This window comes from Numenius arquata, chromosome 16, assembly GCF_964106895.1.
Source record: "Numenius arquata chromosome 16, bNumArq3.hap1.1, whole genome shotgun sequence".
Lineage (NCBI taxonomy): Eukaryota > Metazoa > Chordata > Aves > Charadriiformes > Scolopacidae > Numenius > Numenius arquata.
Window position 1 is genome coordinate 10,957,354 of NC_133591.1, and position 26,824 is coordinate 10,984,177.

Below are 26,824 nucleotides of genomic sequence, written 5' to 3' on the forward strand. Positions count from 1 at the left end.
CCAACTCACAACTCTGAGGAACACTGAGAAGGAAAAGGAACTTTGCTGGTTCTGTACAGCAAAGAGCCACGGCCATCCCCATTCCCCCAAAGTGAGGACACAATGGCCACAAGAACAGATTCTTCTACAGATGCATCCGATGATACTTGTCTAATGGATGCACAAGGCAGTGGGAACCCCAGACTGTTCCTCTAGCTGTGTGCCCTCACATTACAGCTACCAGACACTCCTGCTCTCTATGCAGGACTTGTGGTCCACCATGGGCACCTGGGCTTAGTGTGGTAATAGTCCTGAACAGAAGAAAGCCCATGGCTTCAGCTCCAGAAAGCAGAACATCAGACTGAGCCACTGGTTATACTGGGAGTATGACTCAGCTGCCTGCAAAATCTTAGTGGCTGGAAATGGGATCCAGGCTTTGTTTTTTACTGTCCTGCTGGATGGCAGTGATTCTGTCTGAGGAAAAGCATGTGCCAAACTTGCTGTGCACTGATGGGGGAAGGAGGGATGCATACGAGGAAAACACTTCTACCCACAGCAGGTAAGGAACGCTGCCAGCATCGTACTATCAGTTTGCAGATGACGAGTGGTGGGCAAAATTGCTGCCACTTTCTAGATTCGTATAAAAACCTCCTCTGGGTCTAACAGCAGACTGATAGAAAACACAGCCCACAGAAGCAGTCCCAGCCAGATGGCGTGTTTTGAACCACTATTAATCTTGACAACCTTTTGCAGTGTTCAAAGAGTTTGCCCAGGGAAAAAAAGCTCCCCAAAATGCCTGGATGCAAGGAGTGGTCCCGGCAGCATCCTCTCCTCTTTGTCTTCTCCACTGAGCATCTCCCGGCAGAACAAACCGGGAGGAGGAGGCGCCTCCGGGAGAAGAGGCAGCGGGGGCTGCCCAGCCGCTGGGGAGGCGGGTGCTGGGGCAGGGACCCGAGCAAATAAAATACCCCTGGGGCGTTGCTCCTCCAGGAGCAGCCGGGAACTACCAGCCGGGGAGCCCGGGCGGGGCCAGCCGGGCGGGGCAGCCCGGACCCCCCGCCTTTCCCGGCACCTCCCCCGGCCCAGAGCCCGGTGCTCGCCCGGTCCGGAGCGCGGCACGGCGGCATCGCGACTATGGGCTCCCGGCTGAGCCGGCAGAGCAGCCTGGAGGAGGAGAGCACGGAGGAGCCCTGCACCGGCAGGCTGGAGGGCGGCCGGGGCGACTTCCACCTCTCCTCCCTGCTCCTCCGCCCGCAGAAGCTGCCCGGGGTGCTGCGGAAAGCTTCGCCGGCGCCCTACGTGCGGCGGGTGGGGTGGCTGCGGGAGATCCAGGCCACCATCCGGGAGCACAAGCGGGAGCACGCCGTGCACATCCTCAGGCTGCTTAGGAAGGTAAATGCCGCGGGCGAGCTGGGCCCCGGGGCCGCCACCCCCGGGGCAGTGCGGGCAGGATGGGAGCGGCGGGCAGGACAAAGGGCTGTGCGCGGCGCGGGCGGTGCCGGCCGGGCCGGGGTCTGCAGCCGCCCGATCCCGGCGGTGTGGGGCAGGGAGCCGGTGTTTACAAGCCCCCCTCCTCCTCGGCGGTGTGGGTTTGCAGCCCCCGCCTTGGCGGTGCGGGCCGGGCTCTTTGTGCTGCTTTTCTCCGTTCCGTGCCCCGGTGGTGCGGGAGCCACCTCGTTCGGTCCCCGCCTCGTTCGGTCCCCGCCGCGGCGGGCGGGAGCGGCTGCGGGAGACGACACCCGCCCTGGCTCCCTGCCACCTCTCCGTGTCCCCACCCGGGCGAGGGGCACCTGGCCCGGCTGCCTGGGGGCAGGGAGAGAGGGGCTGGGAGAAGGGCTGTGCTGCACGCAGGAAAAGGGGTGTCCAAGCCTCAGCTCTTCCCATTCACACCCCTCCATACCAGCCCCTGGGTGTGCTCAGGATCGATGTCCCCCAGAGAGAAGCTGCTTCCATCCCACTGCCACCGCATCCCATTACACCCACCCAGCCAGGCTGGACAAGATCTATCTTTGGGAGAACCCAAAATGATTTTGGAGAGGACCTCTGGGACAATCTAGGCTGAGAGGAGAGGTAAAGGGGTCAGTGTATCAGTGGGAGCTTGTTTCTGTCTGCCGCCATTCAGGAACAGAAAAGCCAGTGTGCAGACAGCGTGGTGCCAAACTGATGCTGAGGACAGAGCCCTGCTGCTGGAACAGAGCCATCTCCTCCATCACTCAGCGCTACCACCACTTTCCAGGCAAACTCAGCTCCCCCAAACTGCAGGCAGCTCTGCAATCAGTAGCACACAAATTCTCCCTCTGATTTAGACATAAAACACCACCAGTTCTTAGCTTATCACTTTGCCTCATTAGATAATGACCTACATCTTGGGAACATACTGAGTTTCTCGCCACAGTGGCAAGTAACCTGTGGGTGTGAGTATGTTGGAGCAGGGACTAGCTTGCTGGGATGCTTGTACAGCCACACTACCAGCTGCAGGCAGCTTTGTAAACAGTCCTGATTCTGCTCTCAATGTCCTGGGCTTTACAACACACCAAACAGTGGTGGTCAATGCCCTGGGCTACCAGCAAGTTGCACACTCATGAGTAAGAATTTACTGGACCAAAAATTACATCTCTGCTTTCCCCGTCCACTGCCTTAGTGTTCACATGAGGATTGTTACCAGCACCACAAATGCTCTTTTTGCCATGTGTGTAGACAGGTAAACCCTCAGCAGAAAGCCTGTATGTGTGCACCAGTACAGGAGACAAGGGTTGAGTAAGATTTCAAAGACAGTTTTAGAAAGGCACTATTACAAGAAGCTTGTGAAGAAAGAGAGGCAACCACTCACTTCGTGAACGTGGTGATGTAACATGAACAGACTTTTGTAGAGTATGCCAGAGGCCAGATCTACAGAATGTCGTTTTCTATAGTCCTCTCCTTGAGAATGAAGCACTGAAGTCCCCTACAGACCTCCAGAAGGTCCATCTGTGAACAGCCGTGGTTTGAATGCTAAGACACAGGGCCATCTGGAATGGAGGGTCATTTCTAAGCCCTCCTTTCGATGCAGCCTGCCAGCTCCTCTCAGGATCAGCTAAGCACCTGGCTTCCCCACATATGCGCAAAGAATTACCATGTCCTGAACACTCACATTTTGTCCACTGCCTTTCCAGTTCTCCTTATTATTCCCGGTTCCCATCTCTGCCCATCCATGTTGAAACAGTGACCCTCTGTTCATCTGCTCATGGCGGAGCAGTAGGACATGCATCCTGTAATCACAACACAGCCTTCTTCCACCAAGTAAGACGGGAACCCATCCAACACCACCCCAAGCCTCTGGTTTGTTGTCTGCTCAGAGATTTCAGAGACAGAGGGCTACACCACTAATGCTTACCGCACACTCTTCAACAACTGAACATAACTGTCTGCCAGTTTGGGGTCACGTAATCAGAACCAGTCCTCCTCGTATGTCCAATGTCAGCTTCAAAGAGTACTACGATCAGCCTTTTTTTCTCATTTACAAATTTCTCTGGCTCAACTAAATTCAGCCCTTAGCTTGTCCCCCAGCATGTCCTTCCTTACAGAGACTGGCTTACCTTGGCAGTAACGCGCTCTCGGGAGTCACAGATTAATGTGTCCCACGTGAGGGTCTGTTTGTTACCTATAAAAAGAGAGACACCTTGTTCACTCTAGTGGACAGTGAGGATATTAAACACCATACCTCATCACTGTGCCTTGGACCAGGGGGCCAAACACCCCAGAGAAGGCAGAGCGATGGTGGGACCGGAATCACAGCCTCCCCAAATGAACAACGTGCTCAGCCAGACTGCAGGACACAGGCTCCTGATGTGTGCCTCCTGCTGCTCCTAGCAGACACAGACTTTGCCCAGCCCTGCACGTGTACCCCGCAGGATGTATCTGCCAGTGTTTATTGACCTGTAGACCGCTCCTAGGATGTTGAAAGGGTGTAATAACATAAAGAAAGCAAGCCAGCCAGAAGCAGATCCACTAAAAGAGATATGAGATCACAGCATTTTAGAAGAGTACAGAGAGAACAACTGCAAACCACAGGTGTACACTCATGTACGCTTGCATTGTACAGGAACACTCGGACAGCTCCACTGCACATCATCTTACCAGTCTCAGAAATATCCACCTGCCAAAGACAGACCAGCTTTCCTGCTGGTCCAAGTGGGCATTACTCAGCTCAAGCCAGGGGAGACAACAGACTTACACCAGCAAAAAGTCTGGTACAATCCCATTTTCCTGTGCTGAGGCAATGACCAAGTGTCAGTCATTTTTAAGATAACAGCACTAAGCCAACTGAACTGGCAAGACTTTTAATACTCTGCTGTCTGCAGCCATCCTTTAGGTGGTACAAAATTTTCCAAGAAGTGTGGGGGGGAAACATGTAAGATGAACCAGAAAATGCCCCTAGGGTAAGAATTTATGGACTACCAATGTGAATTGAATATTTACAGCTATATTATTTATAAAACCCTCGCAGGCAGGATTTATGGTATAGCTCCAATTGGGGGAGTTTAATTATTGCTGTGACATCCACCGCTGCATGCCCAGCCATGCCATCCTCTCGGCAGTTTTCTTCATCTGTGCCTATTACACTTGGCGTAGGAGGCTCCATTTCCCTGAAGCTTTATGGCTAAGGGAGACATTGGCATGATGCCTTGGTACGCTCCTGGCCCACGTCCAGCTGTGTCTGTCCTTCAGGACTGATCCACTGCTTGGGTTCCTTGGTTGCTTATGGGCATCATCTGTGTACACACAGGGATGGACCTGTAAAGTATTTGATTTATTCTCCCTTTCTCCACTAGATCTGTAGCCAGGGCCTCTTTGGTGGTGTGCTCTCTGCTCAATCCAAGCATATGCAGAGGAGAGAAGGGATACAGCAGTGGCTTTGATTGCCACTTAGGGTTAAGGTCCCACACCTCTGTCAGCTATGGCTCTATCCCTGCTGGTGATGTATGTGTGTACATCCAGCTTTTTTCCTCTTTTTTTTTTTTTTTTTTTTTTTTTTTTTAGCTCAGTGCATCTTTCACTGGGTCGTGCCTGAAGCACACATTCAGTGGAGCAGCACGAACATATGGGGCACCCATTTGCTTATTCATTTCTCCTGGCAGAGGCATACAGAATGGGCAGAGGACTTATTTCCTCCCTCAGCTGAGCCCTCCTTGTCAACTGAATCAAACCCAGCACTGTCCCTGCTAGGGAGCGTTTTCTTCTACATTTCTACTCCTGTGATATTTGTTTCTACCCTCAGGGTATTTTCAGGTATGTGATCTCTCTTTCCCAGATGCTGTTTTTTTGGGGTTTTTGTTTGTTTGTTTGTTTTTTGTTTTTTTTTTTTTTTTCTCCGCAGCTCTGTGGTACCTCCTGATTCTAACAACCATATCGTATATTAGATCTTAGCTTTTCTCTTAGCAAGAAACAGCTTAGTTCTTTGCAGTATCGCCCATCTGCCCCCTGGGGAGGCTTTTTGTTCCCAAGGATGCTGAGGTTTCTTCCAGTGTGTCCAAAGGTGCCCCATATCCTCGTCCATGCAGGTAAGTTGCATGGACCACAGATGTTCCCCTGCCTCTCACTGTGCAAGATGTAAAAAGGACTCCCCATGACTGGTGTGTAGAGCTACCTATAAATTTACCGCTACAGCCAAAAGACAATACTGCTGGTGTTTAGCACTTACTGAGAAATTCAAAGTACAGCTAAACTCATACTGATGGGCAGGACTTTTAGTCAGGCAGCCACCGCCAGGGTGTATGGTGGTACCTGAGTTCCTGAGAAAGGTTTGATTCTTCCAGAAAAGCTGAGATTGGAGAAGCAGGTTTGGAGCCAGCCTTCCTGCTCGGCTCCTTCAGCAGATTCACACATAGAAGCTGACAAAACGGTAAGTTTTTCTGGAGCTAATTCTCTCTGGAGGGAAATGATATCACTCTCACCTTCCTGTGGTAGGTGGAAACAAGGTGGCCAGTCCCTAGGCTGGGTAGCTCAACTTAACATGGCATCTCATTCCACTCTCTGGCTATCCACATCCCCCATCACAGTAATACTGGGTCGGACACAGCTGCTTCACCTTTCCTGTATTGAGTAACCATCTGGCACCTCACGGTATTTACTTTCTGGTTTCAAAACACCTCATGATCATAGCTCCAAGGGAGCCTGTGTATCTCACTGCGTTTTTTCTTGTAGGACCTGGGACTGGAAGGAACATTCCTCAATGAAGTGCTCTATAAAAATGCAACTTTCCTCAACTTGGTGGATCCCATCTCCCATGATTTGCTGATGAGCCTTGCTAGAGATCTTCAGTGTCCCAAAAAGGTGAACACTTCCCTCAGCTCAAGGGACATTTTGCGACATAGCACTGATGCAAAGAGAGCCCTAATGGGGTGACTGGTGCTGGGTGGTGTGTTGCAATCCTTCAGAATGAGACAGCGTACGCTGTTGGAGTGGTAGCATATAGAATGTTGTGCATATTTCTGTAGAAAATGGTTGAAACTACCTCAGAACATGAATGCAGCTGAAGGAGGGGGTGGTTATGTACACAGAAGTAAGGACTTTATTTTTTGCACCAATAGTAAACTTGGTGACAGGGTACAGGCCAGATAAAAAATATATGGGGTGGGTGGTGGTGCCATATTCACTGGTATCCCCCAGAGATTCAAAGCAGTTCACTTATGGAGCTGCAGAGGGGAACAGAGATCTCTGCACCTCTGCCCAGGCTGGTGCCTCTGCAGGAGGAGGACAAGAACCTCTGTCTTCCCAGGCCCTTTGCCATATGTAACTACCCTAAGACAGCATTATACTGCCCCTAGAACCTCCCAGATCTCCCGAGTAAAGAACAGTGCTGTAGGAATATATTACAACTCAGGGTTCAAGAAGCAAAAGTGCCATGCGCACAGTGTCCCTGCTCTGCTCCTGCACTTTCCTTCAGAGAACAAGGAGAGCAGAGACAAAGAAAGGCAAGGTTGAGTGCAGACAAACTTCACAGATACCACAGTCCCACTGCAACACCTGCATCTACTTCTGTTATGCTTTGCCACCACAAACGTTTGGATTTGCAATACATCCATTTGCTCATCAGGCTTGGCAAGTGTCATGTTTGCTTTATAAGGTAGCAACAGAGTGAATTTCTTTAGTCCAAGAGAGATATTAAGTACACACAGCTCAGAGCAAACAGCAGCACCCTAGGGAATACATTCTATGCCTAGTGTAGATTAGTAGCATTTCTAACCTTGTTCTGCCATCTCCTGAGGCTCCCTGATAACAATTAACCAGCCAGGTCTCAATAGCCAAACTACATATAGCCAAAGTTTAATCATCATCATTGGGCTGCAGCCTGAAAAATCTTATTTTCAAGTGTAATTTTTGTGGAAATTTTATAAGCATCTAAAAAGGAAGGGGGTGGGTTGCAGCAGTAGTACCTCTTAACCATACTTCACTTGACCTCATCTCCAGCTGTTCTACCAGACCATCTCAAACCTCAAGCTGTGCAGTGCCCTTTAGGGGAGGCACCATGAGGGTACCCAGGTGCCCAGCAGATAACACACTACAGTTTTTACACACCTGCATATACCACCCCCTCCTCTCTTTTCTTGTCTTACAGATGCACATGCTTATCTGCACGCACACATGTAGCATTATATAGGTAATATTTTCCCCATTCTTAAGGAAGATGCTGAGCACCTGAGCTGCCCCTCAAAGCCAACAAGAGTTTAATAAAGGGGTTGGAGAGACTCGGCACCCTTCCCAGCACAAACATCAGCAGACCACGTCCCCTTTCCAGCCCTGGCTGAGCATCTGGTGGGTGTTAACTGCATTATGGGCAAGCAGGCTGAGTGCAATTCCCAGTCTGTCAGTGGAAATTAAATCGGTGAGGACACAGAAAGGAACAGGAGGGTAATTCTCAGTTGTGAGCCAAAAAACACTTGCAGAGCATTGTGCCAGCTTCCGTGCTGAAGCCTGGTATGCACGTGCACCCACTTGGAAAGGTTTTCTGTTGTAGGTGACAGTAGGCAGCCACCAGTTGCAGCCTTGCCAGCACAGTAGTAGTCTAGAACAAGGCACCTAACCCAAGGGCAAGGGCTGGTCCCTGTGGGATTCCTAGAGGATCTGGGACAGGGACTGGGGGGTGCTCAGCTGAGGCTGGGATCCCTCTCCACTTGGCACAGCTGAACAGCCACATGCTGGCAGCGCATCCCTGGGGAGTTCAGCCGATTCAGTGACTGCTTAGGAAAATCACAGTGCAGCTGTTGGCCCACAGTACAGCACTTTAACCACTTGCAATAAAGAATAAATTAGCATATTCCCTGACAGCTTCACTATGTGTTTACCTATCAAATCCCTAAATGCACATGTTGCACCACAGCTGGAGGACTGAGGAATAGGAATGCAGGTGTCTATCAGCATTTGGAAAATATGATAGAGGGGGCAGAAATCCCAGCCTTCAGCAGCTGCCATTTGCCATGCTACTTCACCAGAGGAAGAGAGGTGCTGTTCAAAGGCATGGTGACAGAAAACAAGCAGTGCAAAAATAAACCCAGGAAATTAGCAACCAGCTTGGTGCCATCTTTTCCTGGGGCTGGAGAGAACTGCTGACGTTGGGAAGCTCCCAAACTCAAACCTCCAGGAGCAGAATGGACTGCAAAGTAGTAAGATGGAGTATGGGGAACTCGCTGGTTCCCTGTCCCAGCATCTCCAAGCTGGAACACAGAAGGGAACAGAGTCAAGGTGCTGCTGCAGGAGGAGCAGGGATGTCCCAGGGCACACCTCTCCCAGCAAGAAACACCTGGGGAACGGGACTGCTGAACATTAGAGGAACAGATGATTAGTCCAAAGACAGTATGCAGTCAGAGTTTGAGAAGCATGGCAGCAAGGTAATTGATAGAAATTTAGCATAGTCCTGTAACATAATGAGCTGGCAGCTTGTCTGTCAAGCTGGGGATGGGTACTGCTGAGGATACAGCAGTGAGGAGCTGAGACACCCATATTAGGCTTTTTTGAAAGCTGAGATCTTTTGAAGAAAAGGGTGTAGGGGGTCCCTGCACAGAGCCCTTCTCACATTGTCAGCCACCCCTGCCTTCCCAGGTGTTGCCTGACCTAGAGCTGGACCCCCCTGCCACAGCTCTAGAAAATAACCCCCTCTTCTGAGCTCCACTGGTTCCTTGGTAGGGTGTGAAATTGTATCCCCGCTCTGGGCAAGAACATGCTGGCTGAGCTGTGGTTCTTCCTGGCAGTGCAGAGCTGCTGCTCCGCCTCCACCCCAGGAGAAGATGGCATGTGGCACAGAGGCATCTCAGGCCTTCTCACCATTCCTTTTTCATCCTCTCAATCTCCTCCCCTATATATATATTCCCCTGCTCCACTACCACCTCTGATCCTTTCCCATCTTCCTCTGTCCTCCCCCTTGGTTCCTGTTCTGCTGTGGTGGCTGCAGAGGCTGAACTGCCCCTTTGCTTTCAGGAATATGACCCCTGGAAATCCTCGGACAGGATCTGCAGGCAGCTGATTTACCACCTAACCCCCCATTCGAAATGGCACCGGCACGGCATGCCCCGGAGGAAGTCCCAAGTGTGGTAAGCAGCCTGTTGGGAACAGGGTGGATGGGCACGGAGAGGAATCTGCTGGGAGAAACTGTGCTGCAGCCAAGCACTATCCCAGTCTGCCACTACTGCCCTTCTCAGACAAAGGCAGGGCTGAAAACCTGCATGGCAGCTTCTGCTTGGTCTCTTAGAAAACCTCAGCCAAACGGCGCAGGGTTGGTGCAGGGTCAGTGCCAATCCCCCATTCCCTGATCTGGTTTGCTATTTACTCCTTTTTATGTAGTCTTACAGTTCCTCAACCTCTCCCAAGGGCACTGAAGTCAATCCCACTGATTGCACAGCACAGACAACCCTCCTGGCAGGGCTTGCAGGGTGTTTGGCCCTAGGAGCATGGCCAAAGCTGACAGCCTTGCAGATACACGCACCCATGTGCCGAGCTGAGCCAGCCCCCAGCTCCTCACCCACTTTATCCTTATTTATGCCAGTAAAACTTCCCTGCCTGTGAGGAAGGCCTCCCATTATAAGGCACTCCCAAAGCTGATCACTTCATTCAGTAGGAACCACTTTGGGGTGGCTGGCAGAGAGGTGACCATCCTTACTTACCTCCCACTTCTCTGCCAGGACCAGGTGAGGGACCAGAGATGATGCAGAGCCTTACATACAGGGAACCCAACTTAAGGCACATCGGCTACAGACAGCTACCGGATGGCAGCTGCTTTCCACTACTACAGACATATTCAGACACCCACACGTGTTCTCTCCTTGACACTTGCTGACTTTTCTAACCAGATAAAGAGCAGTCCCTACTTTTCAATCCACCCCTTCTCTCCTCATTTTCTTCGAGCAAAGCCTGTTCCTGTGACATAGATCACCAGTGCTGAAGACAGAGAAGTGACTAAGAAAAGAGGAGCTCATGTCCGCCTCATTAGCTTCATAGGAATAAATGCAGGATTGGGTAAAAAGAAATGCAAAACTGGCAGCACTCTGAGAACAGCCTTGGGCTTTTCTAGGATTTTCAGAGTCTTTATGCATGTACCAGCAACTTAAAATCCCCCATGGGAATCGACATTTCTATCGTACCTTTCATTCTGACTCAGAGGCGGATCCCCAGTGCTTCTTAAGGAATAAAATCCCTAATACCATGATTTCCAGACCATCTGCCTCCCATACTTGTAGCCCCACTTTACCACCGAATCTGAGCACTCCGTGAGTTTCAGTGCTCTCATTCCCAGCACCCCAGAGCGCAGGGCTTTTCATGCCAGTTTGCAGGTAGAAACCACAGCACAGAACAAGACCAAGGGACCAGAGCTGAGTGAGTCCTGTTCCAGACTCACTAGGTTAGATGACATTTTCTCCATGGGATCCTGCAGAGCACCAGACATGCAGGATATATCCCAAGACAGAGAGGCTTAAAGATAAGAAGTGCTGGAGACAGGGAAAGCTCTACAGAATGGGTCTGTCTCCATTCCTTTCCAAGCTCCCTTTTGCTGAAATCCAGCCTGATTCTGGTTTTCCAAGTGAAAAATCCCTCCCTGTAGCTACTAATTCAAGCCTCTGCCTCCATACTCGTGTTTAAAGGCAGAACAAACGTCTTCTCCAGTTGGACTCCAGGCTATAGAGTCAAACTGGAGGTGCTCCCTCTGATCACAGAGCCCAGAGAGAGTAGAGGACTGCCTGCTGTAAACTCATCACTTACTAAAAACACAGAGAGGATTGTCTGTGGCCAGAGTAAATGCTCTGGGCTCCATGAGCCCAAATCCCACACAAAGGGGTCAGGCCTAAGTATTAGCCAGGCACAGAGCATCTGTGAGCACAAGCAGGGAAAGGGCAACAAGGCAATATGCAATGGAGGGAAATACAGGTCTAAAATGTGTGATGCTGCCTGGCAGCCAGTCCCAGATTCAAGGTGTTACATAAGGCACAAACCAATTTTGATTAAATATTAAACAGCAGGGCTTCCTTTTTTTAAAACTGGAGAGGAACTGGTTTGCAGTTTGCGGCAAAAGGCACCTGCAGAGTTGGCATCCAAGGCCACTGCAAGAAAATGGATGTTGCCAGTAGCAGGAAGGAAAGAAATAGCTGCTTCATTTGGAGACACCAGGGCCTAATTTTGTCCAGTGAGGCTGTTTTCACCTGATCTAAATTCTCCACTTCCCTCTGTCTGCTAGTGGGAGTATTTTACTATAATCTCTGTTTCTGAACCTCTGCCTTTGGCTTGTACCCCTCCTGCCGTCAAGCTCAAGGTCCTGTAAAAAGCATGCGTGTAGCAGCAACACTTTGAAGGCATTTCTAAAGTCTAGTGGGGATTTGGGACAGCAGGGGGAACCAGTGCGTGGAGACCACATTCAGGAACTGAATTTTCCTCTCGCTTTTACGGTCGCCTGGGTTTTGGCTTCTGGCTTTCACAGAGCTGATGCAGGACCCCCTTGTTCTCTTCTGAAATGCGATTTCCGCTTTCTGGCAGCATGTCAGATGAGTCCAGGAGATAACTAACAAGCCCAGCCATACAGAGAGCTTAGAGCATCTGCCAGGTTTTAATTACATTTGGGCTGTTATGGAGATGCTGTATGGGAGATAGAAAGGACCTGCAACACTGGAGCTGGATTGTGCATCAGGTGTTCCTCCCCACTGCAAAACAGCAAAACAGCAAACCAGCAGGTTTTAAACAAACTAATTGTAGTTACATCTCCATCCACTCTCAGCGGGGACCCAAAACATCCAGCAAGTGAAAACCTAGGCCACCCATGAACTGGTAAAGTACAAAAGATAAGATACATTTCTTCAAGCACCCCAGTTTCGATAACCAGGCCAGAACAGAAACATGGAAGGAGAAAGCTTATTGCAGCACAGTGGACTCAATGCAACAGCAGCTGAAGTGAACAGGAGAGATCCGGCGCAGGCTGCATCTGGTTTCTCTGCTTTATTAAACTGTCAAAGGTTGATGCTGGAAGGCAGTTTGCCCTCTGCTTCCATGCCTGTGGGTTCTTGACAGTGGTTGTCTGCATGTACAATGAAGGGTTAGCAGTGTCCCAGCTGTGCAGTCACCCAAAGAGACTATTTCAGCTGCCTGGGAGATACTCAGACAAGTTTGCCACACTGAAAGCAAGGGGTTCAATTCTCCTTCCCTGCAAAATCCTGTCTCAGGTCTGCAGCTTCCAGCTAACAGCTCTAGGGGTTTTAAAAGTAGAAACTCAAAAGCTGGAGGATAAGACTTCCACAGCAGGGACCAGCATGACTTTACTGCACAATTTTCAGTTCCTTATATCTTAATGGGAATTCAGTTTTAGCACCATTGTATAGGTCACTCGCACTTGATCAGAATACATCCTAGAGTGTTTCACAACTCCAGCTTTGCTTTCTCATTAAATTGACATTTATAGTGTAAAGAGTAACAGATTAAGAAATGCTCACAGACATAGGCTTTTTAGGCTATCAACACCACTTCTGTGGAATTTTGACAGGTGCAGAATTTTTGGATATTATTAATTCTTGTTTTCAGAAATCTTGAGGCCTCCTGCAATGCTGAATTAAAACTGCATGTGCTAGTGCAAGTGCCACCATCTGCCTCCAGAACAGAGCTGGACCCAGAGGGTGTATTACTTTCTGAGGGCAAGACACACTGGACTGCTCTCTGGAGGGAGAAGGGCATCAGGTGAAGACAGCCTTTGGAGAGCTGAATCACAGCCTTATACTGCAATCAAGCAGCTGTGGATTACAACTGAGCTCTCCTAGCAAAGCTATGTCAGGGAACCTTATGTATCTTCCACTTGCATCATCCCCAGAGCTGCCTACTTCAGTGTAACTACTTCCTTTCTTGAGTGCAAAGGACTAAACCTGAATCCACAAAGCGTGCAGGCAGTAAACACAGGATGATCTTTACAGTCAGGGGGTTCCTGGCACAGGAAAAAAAAAAATCCAGATTTTTCACACAGTGACTGGTTCTGGAAGAGCAAAGGCAGTTGTGTGTATGGAGTTACTAATTCCCAACTGCATGCATCTGGGCTTTCCTTTTCACAAGTCTCACCACAGTTTTACTTTGCTCATCGGAATGAATTTCATCTTGGCTAATCCAAAGCTGGGTGGAGAACAGTATTCCTTCAGGGCTTATTGCTCCGTTTCTCAGTTATTGATGTGCATTGCTCAGACACTGCGGCATTAGATGCACTTTTAAAATGCAATGAAAGCATTTGTGTCTAGGAGACTACAAGGAAACAGCTCTAAAGGGCTTTGGATCTTTTTTTTTTTCCCCTTGAAAACATCACTCAGGGCTGCGGATGACAGCTCTGGCAGATTAGATCCTAGCCTTCACATGGCATGAGGTGAATATTAACTACAGCTTCATGTCACCCTTATGCAACAGGGTAAATAAGCACCATCATTCCTGAAGCTAAGTTAGAGAATACCAGTCAGTTAACTAAAGCCACATGGTAACAGTCATATGGGAGTACAAGAACTGCCCCACACAACATTTTAAAAAAGCTGCTGCTCACAGACATGTCAGCTGGACGGACATGAGCTGGTAGGTAAGCTGCAGAGAGGCAGGAACTGTCTCCTCATCTTACAGTGCAGAGAGTCCCAAACACTACTCGTGATCAAGGTTCCCAGCAGCTTCAAGAGACAGGTACACCTGCAAAGACTGTTGGAGATGGTAGAAAAGGTCATCCAGCAGCTTGACACTGCCCTGTCACAGATCAGAAGAAACGGTCAAAGACTAGCAAGCAGGAGAAGCAGGACACTTTGACAGAGAAATTGAGAGAAATAATGGAGGCTGAGTGGCAGATTAAAAGGAATCATCAGAGACCTTGTGCCTTCATGACTCTTACACAGTTGAAGGTCTGGCAAGGACATCCCTGCTTATTGCAGGGGGCTTGGAATAGATGACCTTCAAAGGTCCCTTCCAACCCAAACTGTTCTGATTCTATGACATGGGCTGATAACATAATATTTACAGTGAGGAGGTAGCATTATTCCCTGATTTGCTAGGAAATACCTAAATAATGAGGGGAAACAGCCAGAAGTCTCAGATGGATCATGTGGCAGCAGGAGGAAGGCCAAGGGTTCACAGCTCTCTTGAACACACCTGCAAGGACAGAGTGAAGACAACAGCAGAGCCAGGAGGAAGAGAGGCACTCAGCTGCATCAACACCTACAGATATTCATGTCCCAGTTGCAGAGGGAGGGTGGCTGGAGAAAGGCCTCCTTTGCACTCCCTTCTCACCACAGTGAGGGATCTCCCCACAGTTGATCAAAAGAGGTTGGGTACATGGATGGAGATGTGACTAAGGGACTTCTCATGGAAGTGGCCTGTTTGTGCACTGCCTCCACCTTCACAGAGGTTTTGGGCCCAGCCTTGGAACAGCTTGGGCTGGGTTAGTCTAGGTCAGTGCTTTTGAGGCTTCTCTTTCCTTTTTTGTGTCTCACTAGAGGCAGCTAAAGCCAGCCCTGCACAGCAGCGCCCTGTGCCACAGGGAAACAAAGCAACCAGATTATGCTAAGTAGGTGATTAAAAAGCCCAGAGTCCATCCCCTAAACCACTGCTCAAAGCAGAGAAGCCATCCAGACATGCCTGTCACTAGGTTCTACCCAGGGAAGAGCAGCCAAGAGATACTCGACTCGTGGCTAATTAGCCACTACTGGCAGTGCCTGTTAATGAAGGAGGGAATGCACAGTGATGGGAGTCTCTGGCATCAGGAAAAATTTATATTTGGAGGCAAATTAAATGTAAAAATAAGAGGGTGGGCGGGGAAAAGCTGGTAATTGCCCGGAGAGACAGGCAAGGAGTAGTGGGCATCCCTCATCACTGAAATCCTATCTGACTCTTACTGTCTCCTCCCAGCCTCTCTCCATGCCATGGAAGACAAGGAAGTGAGGCTGGGACTCCAGGAACCTGAACATTCTTGAGCTGAACAAGCTCCTCCAAACCCCACAAAGCTAACAAGAGGCCAAGCACTGCTGTGGCTGCTGCAAGTCCCACCACAGCAACAGTTAGAACACCTCTTCCCTGCAACCACCAAAGAATTTAGCTGATGACCAAGAAATTAAAGGGATTCAATGCTAATAATAAAAATTAAACATGCTGAGCCCTCAGCTTCATGGACTCAAAGAAGCACCTGGAAGAAGGCCTAGGGGTTAGGTCCCTTGGGACAGGTCCTGGAGACAAACAACTAGCAACTAATTTCAGGTCCCCTAATTGTTTCATCTCAAGACAGCTCTGAATTTGCTTACGTTAGCTGAGTTCCCATGAGGCAGGAACAGTGACTGATGCTGATGTGGGGAGAGGAAGATTTTCATCCCAGAAAAAAGCTAAGGAAGGCACAAGATAGTTTCATCCCTTTCCTAGCCCGCATTTCTGAGAGAGACAGAGCGCTTTCTTCTGACACCTGCAGGTCCCTCAAACCCCTGTGCTCTCTGGACTGATCCTGGGTGGATCTCACATGGCCAGGCTCATGGTGCAGTCTAGGGACTGGTGGCTAATGCCTGCTGAAGAGTAGAGTTGGCACCTAGGGAAGGGATAATTGGCAGTGAGGGTGGAAGGAAGGCTGCCTGCGTGTCACTGGGAGAAAGGCCAGACCTTAAGGAGGGAGTTGGGAATGATGCAAAGGAAAACTTGTTTCACATAAGAGAAACAAGGAGATGTAGCTAGAAGAGCTCTCATCCCTCAGGAGGGCTGGACAAGGGTTGCAAGCAGGGCGCCGACACCTTATAAACAGGAGGACGGGCAGGCACCTTTCCTCACTGGATGCTGCATCTAGCTCCAGGTGGGCAGCAGGGCACAGGCTGCTGATTGCCCTTGCTTCTTACTGAAAGTTTCATGGATTTCTCACCTGCAGCCATTTCTCCATCATCTGAGGGAGTGGGGGTTTGTTTCTTCTCTAAGCTTGCTGCAGATAATACAAACACAGTCTGCTTCCCTGCATCCATGGTCCAGATCCTCGTTAGATGCAAATCCCCACAATTATAAATCTGCACACAGCACCAGTTGTGGTAGCATTAGGTTAATCCAGCCTCCAGTGCTTTGCAGTCCTCTGCCCACCAGTCCCATGGGCATCAAGAGCCATGTCACTAAGTAGCTGTTTTTTCTCACACAAAGGAAAAATAGCTTCTGCAGCTGAAGCAATCTTTAAGCCTATTTTACTTGCAGAAATTAGGGGATAATAGATGACCCATTTCCCTGGAAATAAACCTGGCATTTTCTCAGCTGCTGCAGAAGTGTCTGAGAGCCTGGTGTCCTGTGTCTCATGCTCTTTTCCCTCCTCTCCCCCGCCCCAAAAGAAATAGAGCTTAGCAGAGCTCAAAAAAAAAAAAAAAACCAACCTAAGTGTCACATAATTCAGAGTAAAGCATCTACCCACATCTCCATGTCCCTTTTCTGATATATTTACCTCTAAAGCAACAGAGAAGGAGTGGTCAACTATTCTGTGCCCTGCCCCAGAGATGGTATTTAGCTGCCCAGGAACACGCAGGAGGTGAGGAGGAGAGCTGCCAGGGTTTAAAGCACACGAGGGGCATCAGATCTCATGCTTCAGCACTTACCAGAGAGCTGAGGGCCTGGCTGCAGCATTAGGGGCTACGTCCACCAGGGCAAGGCTTCTACAGACACATCCCTACAAGAGGCATTTTTACAGGCAAGAGAACAACTTAAACACAGGAGGAGCTCAAAGTGCTGAGGCAGGAGGCCCAGAGTCATCCTGGCAGGTACAGCAATGAGGGCAAAAGGAAGCAGCAAAAAACACAGGAAAGGAAAGAAAAACAAGCCAGCAGAGGAGGGAGGGAGGGCCCTGGCACAGGACAGGAGGCAGGAGGGTTTAAGTACATTCAGCCAGGAGCAGTCCAGTCTGGAGAATCAATTACGGGAAGATAATTTGTCTGCTTGATTAAGGCCTCCTTAGGGTATTGGCTTGTTGCTGGGGAGAGCAGCAGAAGGTACTTGCTCTGGTCAGAGCACAGTCCGTGACTTATTACTGCAGTCCCTGCATAGCAGTCAACAGGAGGGGAAGCTTAACAGGCAGAGACAGACAAGCACATTGCATTTGTCCTTCTGACATTTTTCCCCTCACTTATCACTGTCTGCACTCAGAGCCAAGTCACTCAAAAGGGGACCCCAAGAGCCATTCAAACTTGCCCCCTATTAAGAAAGCTGCTGTTGCAGACACAGCAGGAAAAACAGCACCTGAACGCTGAGGCTCGGCAGAGGGAACAGTGCTGGCTCAGACATGCCCTCCAGTGGTCTGCACTCCAGCCTGGTTCCTATCCCAAACTGGAAGTTCTAATGCTTGTTTCTTGTAGCTTTACAATAGGAAGGTCAGAATAGGCTTTGCACAGTCTCAGATAAGGCTTGGGGCCATGGGGGAGGGTGTCCCTATGTTTATGTCTCATTTCTGCTCCCCCAGGACCTGCCATGGGTTGACAGCACTGGGGAATTGAATTTCCAGGAGCCATAGGCTGCAATTGCACAAAACAGGCACTGAAGTAATTACAGGCTTGCTTCTATGCTTGTTTATCCAGGATCCCCTCACACCCCCAACAAAGCCTTACTCTAAACCAACACAGGCCAGAGAAGGCTTCCATCTCATCTCTTGTACCAGCCCTACTGGATTTAGGGGACTATTTCCTCTACGCAGTCAGGTTTACACTCAAGATTCATTTCTCCCTGCTTAATCCAACCAATATGAATGCACACTTCCACTATGCATTTGATGCTTTGTTTTGCTGGAACAAGTAGTACTCTGTATCAAACATCCAGATAAACATCTACCACGGCTGAAGCGATAATGTTGTGCCAGGGGAGATCTGAGACTTTCAAGTTTGAGGCCAGTCCCTGGTAGATTTTATACAAGTTGAACCCTTTTTTATGGTATTGTGATAAGCCACAGCCAGTGATTGGTGACAAACTATGCAACTCAGCTGGTATCAAGCATCCCTTGGATTAGCAGGAAAAGGAAGGCTAGCCCAGTGCCACCCAGACATGCACAGTTCACAGCTCTATCGCAGCAGCTAAGAGAACTGCACCGCTGCTACAAGCAATGTGGTTGATTAATTCTTAACAATCCTGTCTCTGGGGCCCTGATATTGGAGAGGTATCAAGTACCATGTTCAAGTGAAGACCTTTTGGAGAACTCACTTTTGTGCTTTCAGACCAATTATAATTCACCAGTACATCAGTCTCCGTTGTTTGACATACAGACAAAGGCTGCTCCCCTTGTCTCTCCCGTGATCCACTGAGGAGTAGTCTGGGTTATGTAAAGTGTAAATACTTAGTAAGTAATACATAAGGCTCTTTTAAAACCTTAGGTCTTAATGTAAGTTATTCCATACTGTTATTACCTCTCTACTATGAGAGCGCATTAGTTCAAATGCATGCTTGCAGTTACAGTCTCAGCCTTGCACAGCGAATTCCCACAGGAAGCACAAGGACGTGCAGAAGTAGCCTGAACAAAGTGCTGCTAAACCCAGAGCAGGAATTTGTGGGCTTGAGAACTGACAAGGCAGGCGAAGAGGTCTTTCCACCTCACGCTCTTGCAAGGAAGCGCAGCCACAGGTGTGTCAGTGCTGAATGTGTCCATGAAGGGCTGCTGCCTGCACATTTACTGTGCACGTTAAGTGTTGCACATTTATTCACTTGTATTATCACATGCTCATAGAGATTATTAATAACTGAAGGTTGCTATGGAAGCAAAGCTATAGGGGCAGCGTCACATCCTCTCCACAACTGTAGAAGGGCCTGGCAAGACTAAAGCTCACAGGAACATTCTCACCTGCCATGGGAGCTCCTGCGGTGCTGCAGCCTCCTCCAGGGAAATTGCATGTCCCCATGTACCCATTGCTCTCAGGGACTGGGTGTGCCACAGGTGTGCAGGACACTACAGAGAGCCAGATAGGAAGAGTGGGGACCTTCAAATTGGTGGTTAATTCTTAACCCACCCTGCTCCTCCCAAGCTCAACAAGGCACTTACACACCCACTGAACACATGACAAATGACACTACTGGAGGTCCTACTTAGGGCTCCCATATCCTTAAAGCTACATGCGCCTGAAAGGACAGCAAGACTAATATCGTTTACACTAAGGGATTAGGTTTTCATATGTTACACTAACACACATCTCTACTCAATCTTGCAACATATCCCCACCAGCTCCTATAGCGCCACAGCTCCCACTTCCTACAGAACTCTCACAAACCCACAGTCCATCACAGAACTTCACGTCCCACTCCCTTTGCATACCCAACAGCCCCATAACACAGCTTTGCCTGCTGTACAGCTTGCCTACCTCCTCCTCACTCCACTTGCCAGGCAGACAGCAGAAGAAACAGCTGAAACCACCTCTCTAGATTTCTTTTAGCACCTTTATACCCTCCCTGCCTTCTCACAGCTGCAGCAGATCCCAGATGATCTGCTGACCACAGAGACCCAAATCGGCTGCCACTGGTACTGCTTACTGACTAAGTGCTGCTTGGGAAGGCTTTTAAAGGGACATGCAGTAAATCTACTCCTGGAGTGCAGTTTGCCAATAGATTGTTTTCCTGATAAAATATCCATTTTTCAGCCTTGTAACACTGCTCTCCTCGGCTGCTCCATTAACCCTTTGCTTAACATTCTAGCCCATGTTCTTAACGAGTTCTCCCCTGTTCCAAGTAATCTGTCACTTGGATGAGAGATGGATGAAAGCAGTCCCCTTAATGATCTCTCTCTCTACCCCTTTCCATCCTTAGCCTGAAGACCAGCCTGCAGAAGAAGGTGAGCCAGGACTCCATGGATTTGTCAGGGATCCCCCTGACCATGCGGGATGTCCACCGCATGGCCTACTACCTGCAGAACAATGGGGACCGCCTCACCTCTGTGGACCTGAGCTTCACTGAGCTGAATGATGACATGGTGCGCCTGCTGCTGCCCTTCCTCTGGGCACTACCCAAGCTCACCCACCTTTCCCTCAATGGCAACCGACTGACGCGGGCGACCATGAAGGAGCTGACTGACACCATGAAGGACATGAACAAGTTCCCCTGCCTGGCCTGGGTTGACCTCGGCAACAACGTGGATGTCTCCTCCATGCCGCAGCCATTGCTCGTGGGCCTGCGCAAGCGCCTCAGCCAGCAGACCACGCTTCCTACCATCTATGAGGCGCTCGACTGCGACTCAGAGATCTCCAGTGGGCATGAAGGCAGCCAGCCAGAGGACGAAGCAGCAGGAAGCACCCCGCCACGTGCTTTCTCTCAGCAGGGCTGCGAGAGGTGACTGGACAACAGGCTGGCACTGGCACACTGAAGCCACCCCAAGGAGAAGTCTTGAGTACAAACATCAAGCAGAGGGCCAGCTTTACCAGCTTCCTTTGGCTCTTTTCTCTCGCCTTCCCTGACATCTTCCCCCCCCACTTGCTGTGAGACAAAAGCCTGTTGTCCCCCCACAACATGCTCCGCTCCCTCCCCTCACTGCCAAACCCATCACCCACATTCCAGAGAGGAACCAGTGACTTACAGTGAACCTGGTCCCCGGGCAGGGTCTCACTGGAAGACGGGAAAAGACCTGTCGGAGTCAAGAATATCCTCCAGCAGCCATTGGGTTGAGGGAAAGGGATGGGGGGGAACCTAAAACAGAAACAGGCTTGTAGTTTACTTCCTTTCTTCCTTTTCCTATGCACCTTGGAAACCTTGGGACCTGCAGCCTTGAGTGTGAAAGGAGGTACCCCAAGAGCCTAGCTGTTGTGGAGCCAGGCAGTGTGTCTCCCTCTTGTGTCTGGCTCCTTTTGTTTTGTTTTTTTCCTATTGTGTGTTTTGTATTAACATCTGAACAAAGGGACTTGGTCAGAGACCATTGGATTGCATAGGCTGGGGCGGACACATGGCTTGGAACTGCAGCATCAGGATATTTGCTGTGTGACCGGGGTGAGAGGGAGGGGAAGGAGGTATGTGTTGGTGGGAGCATGGGGGATGGGATGAGTTGGGTTGGGATGGGAAGAGGGGGGGAGGAGAGGGAGGGGGAACAGTCTTGTGGATTAGCAGGATTGGTTTCAAAAAACTGTGCTTTTGTACTAAAATTACAAGTTCCAAGTGAAATTGAGGAAAAAAAGACAGCTAAGTGCATAACTGTGGCACTAGAGGAGCAAGCAGTGAACGTGCCAGAGGTGGACACTTCCCAAACTAAAGCGCAAAGCTTTGGCTCCTCATGGCCTATTGCATACCTCGTAATACAGACATGACATGAGCAGCTGCATCACCATTTCCAATGCTGTCCAAAAACCCAACCACTGATGCAATATTTCTAGTGTTTTCCATGCTCATGTTCTATGTAAACATAATAAACAGTTCTCTTGGACATGGGCGTGAAGCATTACGGAGTCTGAGTATTTGGGTTGTTCGCAAATTGAACCAGCAGCCCAGCCACTGCAAGAATATGGACCAGGAGTCCTCTTGCAGTGCCCGAGTAGTGTGGGAGGGGATCAGCAGGTACCATTCCCATTGGTGAGAGCAGTTCATTCCTCTAAGGAAAGTGAAATGTGGATGTTCATTTGTGGTACGCTGCCACCCTTCGTATTGCAAGGTGCTGATGCAAATAAGCTGACCGGACTTTAGCTGGTAAGTCCTCTCACTTATCTGTCCCCACAGGAATTCAGAGAGCAGATAGGTTTTTGAAAGAGTTAAAATTTAAAGAAATCAAACATATAAAAACCCCCCATATAAATCCTGGCCCTCCTAAATTAACAATGGTAACTTTGCCTTCCTTTGCCGATTCTCTCTGGGAGTCTCAACACACATAAGCAACTCTCATATGCTAAGCTACACAAATCCACATGAAACAGATGCACCTTTCATGCTCCTTGCTGATTTTACAAGACATTGCAAGAAGCAAACAGGTGATATTATCAAGAGATTTATCCTCTTTTGAGCAAGAGTGTGAGGGCACTGAAAGGTATCAGCGTCTCTGATAAACTGCCAAAAGCCAGTCTTTTGAGGAAGAAAGCTGAATTTAGAGACACTGTGCTGAGTATTACAACCTGACACTGCAAATGCTGGACGCAGTTCTGTTCACACTCCAGTCACTGGAGCAGGACCTCATAATCTTCATATTGTTAACTTGCAAACAGAAGTGTTGTAAAGTCTCTGTCCTGCTGACCAAAAAGAGCAGAAGATAAAGCAAGGTAAAGCAAACGTAGCTAGGGCCAGGTGCTAGCTGCCCCATCCCAGCAGATATGGAAGATAAAAGGCCCTGAGAGAGCCAGAATATGAAGTTTGGCCAGGAGGATAGGGAACAGGGCATGCAAATGTAGCCAGGCCCCAGCACAACCCAAGGTGGGAAGGGAACATGTGCTCCCCTGCACACTTGTCACCCAAACTGACTTTTTAGCCCTTCTACTGAATCAGAAGTGGAGTAATTTCTATGGCACAGACTGTGTTTGGGGAGCACAAGATTGTCTTGCAAAAGACTGTAACCATTACTGGGGGAAGGGCCGTGCTGGTTCCAGAGGTCACTGCCTGCCTCTCTTCTCACAATGCACTTTTCCCTTCTCACTGCAGTGTCTGTTTCCTCCTCTGCTGTGGGAGAAATGGTATTAATTTTTTCTTTTTCTTCCTTCCCTTCCAAAATACCTTTCAGCAAAAATGAAAAGCATTTAAAATGTCAGCAAGATCTGCTTAAACTCTTACAGTCTAAGCAGAAGTGCACTCTGTGCCAAGAAGAAACTCGGGCATGAAGCATTTAAATGAAGGCTTGGAGCTGCCTGGTGAGTCAGTGACATATCTAGAAAGAGGGAGAAGTGGTCCTGAGCGTTCTGTCTTTGGCTCTGAGCACTGTCTCTGTAAAGCTCTGCATCAAGGCATCTTCACAGCTTTTCCATAACAGTGGCATGCCCCTGAAATGAGGCAAGACCCCCAGCATGCAGCCCACCACTGATGGAGCTCTTCCCCACAGAGTCCCTGGCCCAGCCCCAGGGAGGATCTGTACAGCCCTGCTGAAAAGTGGTGGTTTTGGTTTGAGCTGCGCTAATCTGCAGGATGGAGATGAGACATTCAGCCTGTTGCAAGGGAATTCTGGGCTAATCACTGGTGATGCCTGGCTGCCAGTTGGCAGCTCCAGGAGCTGGAGAGAAAGCATGGCTTGAAGCAGACTGGTTGAGCTGAGCAGCTGTGGGATCCGTGTTTATTCCTCCATATGCACTATGTTGCTTTGCCATAGAAACCTCCCCATGGAGAACTGGTTGTGAATAAAAACATGTAAATGCAAATTATGAGGTCCTGGCCTAGGAAACTGCCACTGCTTCTTGGATGAACTCTGCTGGGCTGCAACTTAGCTGTGGAGAAACTATCACAGGACACCCAGCTGATCCCTGCCAGCTCCTGACTGCACTGACACACTATGGGAATACCGTGGTGTGCTTCCAGCTCCAGGACTCTGAAGTGCCCTAGTGCCCCCCTACAGAGGAGATGGCCTGGCAGCCCCAAATCCAGAGGAAGCTATTTTCATAAAAGCCGAGTTCACAAATCAGAGAGGATAACACAACCCAAATAAGCCTTTCCTTGCACTGAATGAGAAAGCTCAGGGCTCTCAAAGGGGATTAAAGGGATGATCTGCTAATTCAGGTCTCCTCACTGATACCCAGAGGGACCAGCTTTGTTATGCTGCTAAATCAGGGGATTCCTGCCCTGCAGTGAGCTTCTGTCTCCTGCTAGATAACACAGCAGGAGAGATGGATCCCTGTCATACTGAATAGTCTCCTCAGTACCGTACTGGCTGGTGCAGGGCTGTAACCTCAGCTACTTAAAGCAGCACACACATCTCAGTATCAAGACCTATACAGCTGGCTATCTCCATCGTTTTCAATTTCCCAGCCTCCCTCCCTCCCTCCCTCTCCGTGCAGGGTGCAGATGGCCAGCTTGGGATGGGACCTATGTGATGTAGCAGAGAGGAAGCTGCAGCTGCACAGGGTAATATGACAGCTCCTTCCCCAGTCTTGACCTCCCACCAGGTGATCAGTCTCACAATAGATCTCCAAGTGAGACATTTAAGTACACCTTTCAAAAGCAGTCTTCTGGAAGGAGAGGTCATCAGGTGCCATCAGCCATGCCACAGCTCCCCAACATTTCATTTTTCCCAGGCTTTATAAAACACACCCCTGAAAACCCTCCTCCTCTTGGGGTTGCTTGGTCCCTTATCAGATCTACAATCACATAGTGGCAGGTCATGAGACAGTGAAAAATCTCCACCAACCTGTGCTGGCAGCAGCTTCCTACCTAGAACCCCTCACAGAAGGCAGTTTCCTACCTGCCACAGCACACCCACAGCATGCTCCCAGGGCCACCTGCAGCATTTCACTTGAAAATGGTGGTGGGCACTGTCAGCTGGGGCTCTGTGTGGGGACAGGCGGGCAGCAGAGAGCTCCAGCAGAGCCAGCCCACAAAGCCCAGCCACAGGGCGGTGCACACATGTGGGGATGCTGAGCAGCACCCCAGGTAATGAAGCCATTGGTGCCAGATAGCAGTGGGAAGAAGGAACAGGCCAGACCTTGTCAGTTACTCAAACAGAAATGCACTTGTTCCGTCCCTACCTAACTAAACAACACCTTCCTCACTCCTCCATCCTTTATTTTACCTCAGCCTCTGACCACAAAACCCAGGGTAACCATCTTAGCAAGCTCCAGGTAGCAATGTGCCTAGCACAGAGGCCACCACAAGCCTCCCTCTTTCTTGTGACTCTGTCTATGTAACTGGTAACCATTTTGTTGAGGTAAGGATGCAAAAAAGCAGCTGGAAGCACAGGCTTGTCTGCTCTATTTTTACTCTGCACACTTCAAAACCTGTCAAGGCCCTTCTCTTCTGCACTGCTAAGGCTCTTTTTTCAACTTACAACTCCTTCCTCATCACAAGCACTTGGAAGATAAAGGAGTTTGCACTGTTTGGGGCAGGCTGACAGGCTCCTTAGTGGACAGCTGCTGACAAAGATGGCAAAATATAAATTGTTTCATCTTAAGAAAGCAAACGAGAGGATTAAACATTTGCCTTTAGAGATCACTGTCCACCACCAGATCACATTTGTTTCACAGCTTGGAAAAGGCCATGCTATGTCTCAGTATGAACTCCTATCATACACTATCTTGACAGCATAGCAGGTACAACAGCCTTCACGGGCAGCTGGCAGAAAGCCCAGCCACCCCAGCTCCGAGCGGTTGGGGATGATTATCAATGGACAAGAGAATCTGTTTTGCAGTTTACTGGCATTAAACAAGTGCTCTCGAAATAGATGCAATAGCCAGTTCAAGGCTGCCAAGAGGTAGCTCACAAAACAAAATAGACCGGAACACTCTTAGCTGAGGCCAGCACTCCGGGAAGCCATGACCGCATCTTGATCTACTTTGAGACACTAAGTACTCGATTATGAATCTCTTCTGTTCCTCTCTGACTTGATAGTATTCCAGTTCAGTGATGCTGATTCAAAACCCACAAAACACAATAACCACACAGTAACTCTTCCCCAGGAGAAGAGTGAAGAGGAAAGTCAGTTTTCTTTCACATGCATTTACTCCTTGTCCCAAAGGCCGGCACTCCCCCTGCTGCATCCAAACCGGCCTCAAAAGCAAGTGAACCACAAAAAACCCTGACGTTTCTTTCTACAGCATCAGGTTTATTCAGCTTGATGCAGGTGTGACACAAGGGTGGAAGATAGATACATTGCTGCTTACTGATCAGCCAGTTTCTCCACTTCTGGGAGGGTTATTCCTCCCAGTCCATTTTTGGGGCAGTGTGCCCTAGGTTGCATACAATGATGGGAAGTATTTAGAAAGCTATCAAACAACTACTACTTATTCAACCTGTGTAATGCCCCTGAAACACATGGGGCATTATTTTACAAACACATCTCTCAAAGATGGCACAGAAATATGGAGAAAGGCACTTCCCCAGACTAGCAGCAGCCTTTGAGTCTCCATGTCAGACTTCTGAATGGAGCTTTGTTCTTGATCCCCTGAAATCTTTTGGTTTGCAGAGCCAACAGTTTGTGTGCACCTTTGTCTGAACTCCACTGCAACTGAATAACCGAATAAGTCAGAACCAAACTGCTCATTTTACCAATAGTTTTTTGGGGTTTTAGTTTTTCAGAAACTGCAATTGAAAGAGAGCAAAATGGAGGACACCAAAGGGACAGCTTTGACATGCAACCAGATACTCAGAGGCAACAGCCCAGAGAGTCTCCAGCTCGAAGGTCCCCTCGCCTGGGTCCCGTCCCTCAGCTCCAGTATGAATATGAGTAATTTACAGAGGACTGCCCTGGGCCTGTGCCAGCCTCTGGCTGGTGGCCCCTGAGCCTCCTGCCTGCCCACGGCTAACA

General features: G+C 49.4%; 1 protein-coding gene across 1 annotated transcript; it reads left to right on the plus strand.

Moving 5' to 3' along the window:
* The first annotated feature begins 1,113 nt into the window (after window positions 1-1,113).
* Window positions 1,114-20,746, plus strand: LRRC75B (leucine rich repeat containing 75B). Its single transcript, XM_074159726.1, has 4 exons — window positions 1,114-1,371; window positions 6,163-6,291; window positions 9,433-9,545; window positions 20,224-20,746. Exons 1-4 carry the CDS (start codon window positions 1,114-1,116, stop codon window positions 20,744-20,746), a joined length of 1,023 nt encoding a protein of 340 aa, XP_074015827.1.
* The last annotated feature ends 6,078 nt before the right edge of the window (window positions 20,747-26,824 follow it).

Bases quoted from the DNA above. Each gene is read 5' to 3' on its own strand.
- LRRC75B (XM_074159726.1), top strand. From the start codon at position 1,114: ATGGGCTCCCGGCTGAGCCGGCAGAGCAGCCTGGAGGAGGAGAGCACG. The intron at 1,372-6,162 runs GTAAATGCCGCG...TTTTTCTTGTAG, and splicing joins TCCTCAGGCTGCTTAGGAAG to GACCTGGGACTGGAAGGAAC. The intron at 9,546-20,223 runs GTAAGCAGCCTG...TTCCATCCTTAG, and splicing joins CGGAGGAAGTCCCAAGTGTG to CCTGAAGACCAGCCTGCAGA.